This window comes from Silurus meridionalis, chromosome 20 (assembly GCF_014805685.1).
Source record: "Silurus meridionalis isolate SWU-2019-XX chromosome 20, ASM1480568v1, whole genome shotgun sequence".
NCBI lineage: Eukaryota > Metazoa > Chordata > Actinopteri > Siluriformes > Siluridae > Silurus > Silurus meridionalis.
Window position 1 is genome coordinate 18,953,206 of NC_060903.1, and position 12,500 is coordinate 18,965,705.

The 12,500-nt window shown below is 41.1% G+C and overlaps 1 protein-coding gene across 1 annotated transcript in view; it reads right to left on the reverse strand.

Moving 5' to 3' along the window:
• The window catches only part of jph1b (junctophilin 1b), a 19,979-nt gene extending 9,841 nt beyond the window's left edge, over positions 1 to 10,138 (reverse strand). The window contains 2 exon segments of the mRNA XM_046877121.1: positions 4,623 to 5,367; positions 9,615 to 10,138. Of these exon segments, the coding sequence (XP_046733077.1) occupies positions 4,623 to 5,367; positions 9,615 to 9,993 (1,124 nt within the window). The 5' untranslated portion in view covers positions 9,994 to 10,138.
• Between the last annotated feature and the right edge of the window lie 2,362 nt (positions 10,139 to 12,500).

Below are 12,500 nucleotides of genomic sequence, written 5' to 3' on the forward strand. Positions count from 1 at the left end.
TGAAATAATCCCAGGAGACTGTGAGGAAGTGGAGCAGAAGCAGATAAATACTAAAATCTGATGAAACAGACAGAGTGATGCGACTTTACCTCAACATCACGATAAACCACAGATCCGTATTTTGTGTTTAAATATAAAACAACAGGCAACACATTAATCTCCCATAACACCCAGGAGAGAACCTCAGACTAAATAGAGTACAGGACGGCCGTTAGCATTAATACTGCAGAAATAACGCAGTAATAACACCTCATACTCCAAACTATGGGTGAACTCCGGGGTCAGAGGGGTATAAATATTGGCCCCCGTCTATGCCAATTAACTTCTACCAAAAATCAACGAGTAATATTTTAGCTCATATAATAGACTTTTTTTGCCCTCATTTAATGCAGTATTTAAAATGTTACCAAAATTCACAAATTACAACAAATATAAATTATAACATTACATATTATTTGCCCATTAATACAGTATATAAATGATATTAGTTTTAAGGAATCGTATTGGGCACTGTGCTGCTTAAGGCGTTTTAAAATGGTGTAAAAAAAAATATTTTGTAAAAAAATTAAATGAGAAAATACATAAATAACAATAATTAAATAAATTATAGAAAAGATTATAATTAACTAATTTCTTTCGTCTTTAAAAAGCCATGAAATTGATTTATTAATAAATGTATTAATTAACTAACTAATAAAATTAACTAAAAACCAAAAAGTCTTTAATGAATATAAAAAAATAAATGATACATTTAAATCATAAAACATTCCAATACTGTGTTTAACCTGCGTTCTGAACGTCTGTAAAGGTGAAGGATGTCAGCAGGTGGAAATGGTGAAATATTTTAAACAGGAAATACGTAAATAAATCAATCCGTGTGAAAAAAAACGTATTAAATCGTGATTCAGCGTCTCGCTCTGACGTCCCTTAACGTTCATGTGTATTTAAAACATTACTGAGCAAAATTAACATGATAAAATGCTGAGCAGCTTCATGGACGTTAATAGCAGTCTGAGTACTCAAACACACACACACACACACACACACACACACACTCGGTCTGCTGAGTGCTCCAACAGATGATAGTTGCGTTCAGATCGACTACTGTATCAGTCGCAACATTTTATTCTCGTCAGCGCTGAGGAGCCAAATCCTGCCTTGCCTTATTTAGTCAGCAAGCAGCAAGAGTGTGTGTGTGTGTGTGTGTGTGTGTGTGTGTGTGTGTGTGTGTGTGTGTGTGTGTGTGTCTCTTCACATTCCTCAAGTCCCCCTCAGTGCTTATCTCTGCTCTCTATAACAGCATTCAGACTCACAGACACAGATTTGATTCGAGACGATACACAGTGCAGTGACGATCGTCTCCTTCATCCCTCAGTGCTGCTCCTCAAAGCTGCGTTCTGATTGGTCCGAAAACCACAATTCATTTTCTTGACCCACAGCACTGACTATAATATAACTCGTTTATGTGATGATAATAATAACAAGCTAAAGGGATGCAGAATCGCTCACCTGTCAGGAAACATTCGATAAATAATAATGTAAAGAGTCTCCAGTTTCAGAATTTAGTAAAAAGTTAAAGCTGTAGTATCTTCAGGACTTCATCTTTTCCTTTCCACTGCTATTATTATTATTAACCTCCAGAGAGAAGGAAAGAGCAGGAGAGTGAAAGAGGCTGGTTTGGTTTATAGCTGCTATAAGACACAACGTCAGAAACGTATGAATCGTCATTAATAGATTTGAACATCGTTAGTGAGTCGTTGTGGTGCAAAAGGAATAAAATCCCCGGTTCTAACAGTAATATTGAGCTAGCAAGAATAATAAAACAATGTTAGCATGAAGATTATTAGCAGCTTTAATGTGATGTTGCAGATTTAAAAAAGATCACGAGAAAAAATAATACAAATGTTTTATTTTAATATGCTTTTTATTAGCAATGTTAGCATAGCGTGTTCATATCTGCTTAGACGCTCATTGCGGAGTAGGACAGTGTACGTCATTAGCACGCAATGCAAAATCGAGTTGTGGCTTCATGCTGACAGACGACGTGAATGAACTCGACTTTATAGTGAATGAGTATAACTCAGATTATATACATTTGAAAGCTCAGGATGAGCAGCTAGCCCTGTGCCGCTATTAAACTCAATTAGCTTTCATTCATTATTAGCAGCAATAGCATTTATATCTGAAGTATTAATTTACACACCCTGATTTAGCTCGCTATGCTAATTCATGCCCTAAAGCTGCTTATAGAGTGAAAGACGAGGGGAAGAGCATGCTAGCTATTCGGCTAGATATTTGGTTTCAGAGGTGATGAGTGGCTAAGTGTATTTATAGAAAGGAAACTAGCATATCTGTGTGTGCTAAATGGTAAAGCGCTCAGTTTAATGTGGCAGGAAACGTATTACAGTATTTATATAGCGTATGTACAGAATTAGCATGCTCACAGCTAGTCAGCTAACAGATTCATATTTAGTTAGTGTAAATATCATGATAGCAAGTAAACTCTATAAACACACAGACGGCTAACCTGAGTTAACTCTGTATGTGTGGACAAGATTTCAAGGCGGGGCTTTTTTGGCAATTAGTTTATAAGGTAGTATAGTAAGATTATGGAGTAGTTTAGTGAGATCATGGAGTAGAATAGTAAGATCAGGGGGTAGATTAGTGAGATTATGGGGTAGTATAGTGAGATTATGGGGTAGTACAGTGAGATTATAGGGTAGTTTAGTGAGATTATGGGGTAGTATTGTGAGATTATGGGGTAGTATAGTGAGATTATGGGGTAGTATAGTGAGATCAGGGGGTAGTATAGTGAGATTATGGGGAAGTATAGTGAGATCAGAGGGGTAGTATAGTGAGATTATGGGGTAGTATAGTGAGATCAGGGGTAGTATAGTGAGATTATGGTGTAGTTTAGTGAGATTATGGGGTAGTTTAGTGAGATTATGGGGTAGTATAGTGAGATTATGGGGTAGTATAGTGAGATTATGGGGTAGTATAGAGAGATTATGGGGAAGTATAGTGCAATCAGGGGTAGTATAGAGAGATTATGGGGTAGTATATTGAGATCAGGGGTAGTATAGTGAGATTATGGGGAAGTATAGTGAGATCAGGGGTAGTATAGTGAGATTATGGGGAAGTATAGTGAGATCAGGGGTAGTATAGTGAGATTATGGGGAAGTATAGTGAGATCAGGGGTAGTATAGTGAGATTTTGGGGTAGTATAGTGAGATCAGGGGTAGTATAGTGAGATTATGTGGTAGTTTAGTGAGATTATGGGGTAGTTTAGTGAGATTATGGGGTAGTATAGTGAGATTAGAGGGTAGTATAGTGAGATTATGGGGAAGTATAGTGAGATCAGGGGTAGTTTAGTGAGATTATGGGGTAGTTTAGTGAGATTATGGGGTAGTTTAGTGAAATTATGGGGTAGTTTAGTGAGATTATGGGGTAGTATAGTGAGATTATGGGGAAGTATAGTGAGATCAGGGGTAGTATAGTGAGATTATGGGGTAGTATAGTGAGATCAGGGGTAGTATAGTGAGATTATGTGGTAGTTTAGTGAGATTATGGGGTAGTTTAGTGAGATTATGGGGTAGTATAGTGAGATCAGAGGGTAGTATAGTGAGATTATGGGGAAGTATAGTGAGATCAGGGGTAGTTTAGTGAGATTATGGGGTAGTTTAGTGAGATTATGGGGTAGTTTAGTGAAATTATGGGGTAGTTTAGTGAGATTATGGGGTAGTATAGTGAGATTATTTTAAAGATGCATAGTGCAATATAGCGATGATTATTGATGAGTGATTATTGATGTGATTATTGATGAGTGATTGTTGGTGAGTGATTATTGATGAGCGAGTGATTATTGATAAGTGAGTGATGATTACTGATAAGTGAGTGAAGTTTCGTTTGGTGTTTCTCATACAGCTGCTCTGATCGTCGCTGTGATTTCATCACTAACACATCCGCTCAGCTCGGCATTGATTAGCTGTTCAGAGAGAGCTTTAGCCTGAGGGCAAATAACACAACTCGTGAACCCACTATTCTATTCAACAGGACTCTCTCTCTCTCTCTCTCTCTCTCTCTCTCTCTCTCTCTGTGTATCTAGACCCTCTTCCCCATTCCTCTGGAACGCTATATCCTTTCCTTACTTCACTCGTCCTCTTCATCTCAAGCTGTTTAATTCACTTCTCCGATCTGAATTTTTTGTTTTGTTTTGAATGCTCGATCGTTTCTGTTGTTTTTAATGTATCTGATAAACGACACCAGTCTGAACACGTCTCATCTCATAAAGGAACTGAACCCAAACTGTGGCTAGAAAAGCCTGGTTAATCACAAGAGCAATTAGTCACTTAAAACAAGTCATCAGCAGGCACACTTGTACCATATTATACGAACTGCATGTGTCACTGTCTATAAACACAGCCCTTAGGGTAGTAGCTGTTGAGAGCTTCTGCAAAGATCTGTGTGTGCCACAGGTCCTCAGTCCTGTGTCACTTCATGTTTCCAATGAATTTTATTTGTTCCTCATTTAGCAACGTAAAGAAGAATATCAGGATTATTTCCCTCTGGCAAAACTGTTTCATTAATAATCATGCGATATCAACGTGATTTTTTCCGCTCACCTGGAGGTGGCGATCTCCACTTTCGTCCTGGCGATGGCGGCCGCCCTGATCGCCCCTTCCACAGCACGCTCCACCTTCTGTTTGGTCTTGGCGTTCTTCAGCGGAATGAGCTGCTTCTTGATGCCCCTGACGAGCACGTTGTTCTTGTACTTGCCCTCCTCGCGGGTGCCGTCGGGGAACACGGTGCATCCGTATCCGTGTCGCTTGTTGTTGGACCACCACCGCATTTCATGCCGCTGGAGCGCCACATACCGGCCGCTGCGCTTGTCGTTCTTCCACTCGCCAGTGTATGACTCGGTGGTGGTGGCGTCCACGTTGTCTTCGGTCAGGGCGTTGTCATCATCCTCTCCGAAGCTGAGCGTGGAGTTGGCGTCACTGGAGCTGATGCGGCTCATGGCGGCGTCGCTTCGTGCCGAGCTGCGCTTACTCGAGATAGACGAACGCGAGTCTGACTTTCTCAGCTGCCTCAAGCTGCCGAAAAGAGAGCCACGCCGGAACAGACCCTTCTTCCTGCCTGAGCTGAGCTCGCCATCACTGTGCACATTGAGCACGAAGCCCCCGCGAGTCCCTGCAGGACTTTCTGAGGAGCGTTCGTTCAGGACAGAGCCGTTGCTCTGCTCGCTGCGCAGGGACGCGAGGGAGGTGCGCAGCGGAGAGCGGATCACTGCAGCCATGCCATAGGGGACACTCTGTCTCACGCCGTAACCATGACGCATCCCACCCATCCACTGTCCCTGAAACGTACCTGTCAATCACACACACACACACACACACACACACACACACACACACACACATATTATTAAATAAATAATATATTATGTAAAATAAAATCTTTGATCTTGTTTTACTGTTACAGGCTCATGAACTAAAACTAATCACAACTACACATGAGTCAGAAACTGGTCATCTGTGATACTGACACTATACAGGAACGATGTTGTCGTCAGTCAGATGAGAGTTCTATAGGAAAATAAACACCCCAAATGTCACAATATGAGGAGTTTGATATCAGTGCATGCTAAACGCTTTGCTCTACGCTGTGTGTAACTTGAGCTGTGGAATGACGAGTGTGTGATGGAGTGGACGCTCGTCGTTGCTGCATCTCTTTCCTGAACACACACAGCTATTTTAAAACATGGAAGTAACCTGAGAAGTGGAGAAATCTACAGCTTAAGCCAATCACAATGCTGGTTTATTCACAAAACGCAATTCATCTTTACCACGTCCACGTCTCCATCTTACCCCCGTCTCCCTCACACCCCGTCTCCCTCACACCCCGTCTCTCTCACACCCCGTCTCCCTCACACCCTGTCTCCCTCACACCCTGTCTCTCTCACACCCCGTCTCCCTCACACCCTGTCTCCCTCACACCCTGTCTCTCTCACACCCCGTCTCTCTCACACCCCGTCTCTCTCACACCCCGTCTTCCTCTTACCCCGTCTTCCTCTTACCCCTGTCTCCCTCACACCCTGTCTCTCTCACACCCCATCTCCCTCACACCCTGTCTCTCACACCTGCCTCTCTCACACCCGTCTCCTCTTACCCCTGTCTCTCACACCCCGTCCTCTCACAATCCGTCTCCCTCTTACCCCTGTCTCCTCACACCCTGTCTCCCTCACACCCCATCTCTCTCACACCCCGTCTCCCTCTTACCCCTGTCTCCCTCATACCCCGTCTCTTTCACACCCTGTCTCCTCTCACACCCTGTCTCCTCTTACCCCTGTCTCCCTCACACCCTGTCTCCCTCAAGCTCCATCTCCTTTACACCCTGTTGCCCCTGTCTCCCTTATGCCCTGCCTTCCTCACACCCAGTCTCTCTCAAGCCCAGTCTCCCTACACACAGTCTCTCTCACATCCCATCTCCTCATGCCTAATCTCTATCGTGCCCTGCCCTGCCTCCCTCACCCCTGCCTCCCTCACTCCTGTCTTTCTCACACCCTGTCTCCCTCACACCCCGTCTCCCTCTTACCCCTGTCTCCCTCACACCCCGTCTCCCTCTTACCCCTGTCTCCCTCACACCCTGTCTCTCTCACACCCTGTCTCCCTCACACCCTGTCTCCCTCAAGCTCCATCTCCTTCACACCCTGTTGCCCCTGTCTTCCTTATGCCCTGTCTTCCTCACACCCAGTCTCTCTCACACCCCATCTCCCTCATGCCTAATTTCTCTATTACGCCCTGCCCCGTCTCCCTCATGCTTCATTTCCCTCACGCCCTCATCTCCCTATCTACCTCCTGCCCCGTCTCCCTCACCCCCGTCTCCCTCACTACTGTCTCCCTAATGCCCCGTCTCCCTAATGCCACATTTCTCTTACACCTCATCTCCCTTATGGCCCATCAAGACAGACGAGTTTAATATTCTTTGCAGTTTTTAGGTGTTTTGGTGACACAACACCTGTCTGAAAAAAATAAACAATTAATCAACATTATAGACTCTAGTCATGTTTAAAGAACAATCTGACCAAAAAAACTCAATTTAAAGTTCATGTCTTTTAATAAACAAATCACAAGTTTTCAGAATATAAAAAATCACAACCATTACGGTTTCTTTTATCGTTGTTTTAGCACAAAATTATTACATTTACTCGCCAATTTTCAATCAAACACAAAAACCAGCAGAACGAAGATCGATGCGGATCTTAAGTTCTGTGTCGGTTCAGAGCTTCTCTGATCTGAAGTGTAGTGTAGATGTTACTATTATTAAACATGACCTCTGTGACTGACGAGTCCGATCCAACACCGTAGATCATACGACACGAGCAGCTTGGGTCCAACTTAGTTATACGTGTAAATACAAGCTGGAGTTTAAACATGGTCGTGAACGCAACAAAAGTATATCAAAATATATAACTGGAAACACACTACTGTTATACATGATGTAATAATAATATATACTGTACATTGACTACCTACACATTTATTCAGGGAATAAACGAATAAACTAATTGTATATAATAATTTAAATTTTTTTTTTTAACGTGTGTAAATGTTTGCACTTCTTAGATGTATTCTAACATTCTAATAGATTCTTATAAGACATGTTATAAAGTTATAAAGTTTATATGCACCTACAGTATATAAATATATATGTGTGAATAATTAGGTAATGTACTATCAAGGCCTTATATTAGTCTTATATGCCTTTATATGTTATTATTAGTCATTATATATACATAGAGCTGCTATAATATATACAGACCTTATAAAGTTTTATAAACTCTCATATAAAGTGCGTTTTATACAGGCTGTGAAAGCTTAGTTTAATATTTCCTAATATATCAAGTTTTATGTATAAAGTATCACCTCATGTATGGTATACAGTCAAGTATAACCTAATGTAGTGGTTATGGAAGGTTATATAGTCTTACACCAGTCATATGAAGGCATAGTCCTCATATGTAGCCTTATATGGAGTAATATACTGTACAATTGGCTATGTAGCCTTATGTAAGTCTCAGTTTAGATTTAATGATATAAAGTTTTAATATTCTGCTTTATATAATGTCTTATACTGTCTTATACAAGTGTCATATGCAGTCTTACTAATTAGTGTTATGTAGTTTTATATGATGTGTTATACAGTTGTATGTCATCATATGCAATCATATAGTCATATCAAATCTTTGTCACTTTATGGAATTATATACATTTTAATCTGATTTGCAGACGTGCGTTCCTATGTAGTCTTATAGAAGTTCATGACTAACACTTGATTAACTATTTTAGTTTAAGTCTGTCTTATGGCCTGTTATAACCTAATGTCATTTAATCTCCTACTATATTATGCTCTTTTTCTGTAATATCTAGGGTTAGAATGATTTTGATTAAATGTTATGTAGTGTTATGTTCAGTATGCTCTTTTAATTTTATGCAGTTATATAGTCTGATATGTAGCCTTATATAAAGTTATATACAGGACAATCTGATACACAGGATTATGTAGTCCTATGCAGCCTTAAATAAGCTTGAATGTGTAGTTTTAATAATAATATTAGGCCTTATTGTGCATGTAGGCTTATAAGAACTTCTGGGCAATGTGAATATGCAGTAATTATAAATACACGTCTAATATTTCATCTTACGTACTCTTACAAAGGTTTATAGATAAGTTATGAGTTAAATATGCATACGGCAGACACTTTATTAAGTGCTCATATGGGGCTTAGTATTAAGTCTTATACAGTATATAACCCTATACAGTCTTATGTACTTTTATAAACAGGATATAAACATACATAAAATCTCAAATCAAGTTTTATGTAGTTGTCATTTATATATTATTATATGTAGTACTGTATATATTTCTATGTAGATTATTAACACAAGTGACTTATCTTCTGAGTTATCTTTATTTGAGGTATATTGCAGTCTTAGGGTTTAGTCTTCTTTAATAATATCTTTATATACAACATTGCAGAATTATATAATCATCATCTTATAAATCTAATATATAAATCTTATACATTTTTATAGATTAATCATAATTTAGACATTACATCTTCTGCCACCTCAATAAATCCTAAATCACATCCTTATCAGTAGCCATATACAATCTTATGTAGTCCTAATACATTTCAGTCTTATGTCTTTATGTAGCCTATACGAACTAATGTCATCTTATAATAGTCTTAAATAATGTGTTATATATCGGAGTTTATAATGACTGTTAATATGTGTTAAGTGTTAATATGCAGCAGCCTTATGCAACCTTATGTCGCTTTATTAAGTGTTTATATATATATATATATATATATATATATATATATATATATATATATATATATATCAATATTTTATAGTGTTTTGTGTAATACAATGCAATTTGTTATTATTAATTTGATATAAAGTATTTTTACGATGTGCAACATTATGTCGGCTTATAAAGACTTTATAACGTGTTCCAGGTGAAACTGTTGTGTAGCTTGTGTAGTGTTGTGTTGTGTAGACATTTAGGAGCCTCGGGTGACTGGAGCCTCAGCCCCTGAAACTCACCCCCGTCCCCGTAGGTCTCGACTCCGTAGCCGTCCTGTAACCCGTTACTCCACGTGCCCTCATACCTGGCGGAGGTGTTGAGGCTCTGGCGCACGCCGTAGCGCCCCTTCAGCCCGTGGCTCCACTCTCCCCGGTAAAGCCACCGGCCCTTGGCCTCCACACCGAGTCCGTGCCTCTTGCCCTGCGCCCAGTGGCCCTGGTACGTGTTGCCGCTGGGCCACGTGTAAACGCCGACCGCCTCAAAGCCGTTGCGCCACGAGCCCGAGTACTCGCCCTGGCCCTTGGGGCCGGTGCAGACGCCGTGGCCGTGGGCTTTGCCGTCCGCCCAGCCTCCGCAGTACGTTCCGCCATCGTCGAAGTCGAACCGGCCGCCCGTCATTCAGCTTCCAGCAACGCAACCAAACCGCGCGCGCGCCTCGGTGGCTTGTGTCGTAGCGTCGGCCGGTCAGGCGCGGGGACTGGCGGCAGAGGGAGGAGGGACGCTGGGGATGGCGATGCCTGCAAATCGTGGAGAGTCGGAGGATCCGCGCGCATCGGGCTCGACGACGGTGGAGGGGAGCGCGCGCGCGCACACGCACCGGAGGCCGCACGCGCTGTAGGCGCCGTCAGTCGCTTTATGACCGTCTCTCTCTCCGTCGGTCTGCCCCCGGAACGCGCGCGAGGAGGAGAGCGGAGCGCACGAGACCCAACCGGAGTGATGACTCGGGAGACTCGGGACCGAATCGGTTCGTTTTTGTAATTTTTAAATGATTCCTTTTAGACGAGTCGTTTTCCGCAATCGATTCACAAGCACTGAAGAACAGAATGTGTCAGGAATCATGAAGAAGCTTCTGCAAGCTGAGACTCCATCCAACACTTCATCCAACACTTTACTCCATCCAACACTTCGTCCAACACTTTACTCCATCCAACACTTCGTCCAACACTTTACTCAATCCAACACTTTACTCCATCCAACACTTTGTCCAACACTTTACTCAATCCAACACTTTACTCCATCCAACACTTCATCCAACACTTTACTCCATCCAACACTTCGTCCAACACTTTACTCCATCCAACACTTGTCCAACACTTTACTCAATCCAACACTTTACTCCATCCAACACTTTGTCCAACACTTTACTCAATCCAACACTTTACTCCATCCAACACTTCATCCAACACTTTACTCCATCCAACACTTCGTCCAACACTTTACTCCATCCAACACTTCGCCCAACACTTTACTCAATCCAACACTTTACTCCATCCAACACTTTGTCCAACACTTTACTCAATCCAACACTTTACTCCATCCAACACTTCATCCAACACTTTACTCCATCCAAAACTTCATCCAACACTTTACTCCATCCAACACTTCGTCCAACACTTCATCCAACACTTTACTCCATCCAACACTTCGTCCAACACTTCATCCAACACTTTACTCCATCCAACACTTCATCCAACACTTCATCCAACACTTTACTCCATCCAACACTTTACTCCATCCAACACTTCATCCAAAACTTTACTCAATCCAAAACTCCATCCAAAACTTCATCCAACACTTTACTCCATCCAACACTTCGTCCAACACTTCATCCAACACTTTACTCCATCCAACACTTCGTCCAACACTTCATCCAACACTTTACTCCATCCAACACTTTACTCCATCCAACACTTCATCCAAAACTTTACTCAATCCAAAACTCCATCCAAAACTTCATCCAACACTTTACTCCATCCAACACTTCGTCCAACACTTCATCCAACACTTTACTCCATCCAACACTTCGTCCAACACTTCATCCAACACTTTACTCCATCCAACACTTCATCCAAAACTTCATCCAACACTTTACTCCATCCAACACTTCATCCAACACTTTACTCCATCCAACACTTCATCCAACACTTTACTCCATCCAACACTTCATCCAACACTTCATCCAACACTTCATCCAACACTTTACTCCATCCAACACTTCATCCAACACTTTACTCCATCCAACACTTCATCCAACACTTCATCCAAAACTTTACTCCATCCAACACTTCATTTGAGCTTTTGATTTCTTCACTCTTCCTGATGAGTCTTTAGTCAGTATTTGTGCTCAACCAATTTCATTTAGAATCTTGACATGTGCAGGAGATTCACACAGCAGGCTAAAGATTTATTATTATTATTATTTTTTCTGCTCTGGAATTGAAAGTGAATTATTTAAAACATATTCTAATCTTTGCTACGGATTCTCAACAATTTTTAGCCAAGAAATATTTCTGAACTTTTCATGGAGATCTTTAAAATGTAAATGATCATTAGTTTACAGTTAATTTACTGTTATGATATTTTAAAAAGCCCTGTTCTACCTGCACCCCTCGGAAACCTGAACCTCACTTTTAGCCTCCGCTTCTGTTTCCAAATCAGTTTATTAAAATGTATTTATTATGGGATTTTATAGAAATTATGGGTTTTGCGTTTCAATGAAGACAGACATCCAAATCTACACACAAGCCACATGTACAGCATATTACAACAAAATACTCGTTTCCTTGTTTTGATATGATTATAAACGCTCTCTTTCTTTGTGTGTATGTGTGTGTGTGTGTGTGTGTGTGTGTGTGTGTGTGTTTTAGAAGAATCCTAAATTAATTTATATCACTGAATACTGTACATGACCCTACATTTCAGTTCCATTTATTTCATCCAAGTGATAACATTCGAACGCTCCCCAAGGTGTCCAGCAGGGGGCAGTAAGTTCAGCTCTTCACTGCTTGTCCTATAGATTATAGAAGGTCTCAGTCCTGGTCAGTTTTTAGTCTCTTATATCAGCTTCGAATAGTTACAACTAAACCCAAACCTCCAGCTTCTCCTCGTTCACCGCACAAGGAGCA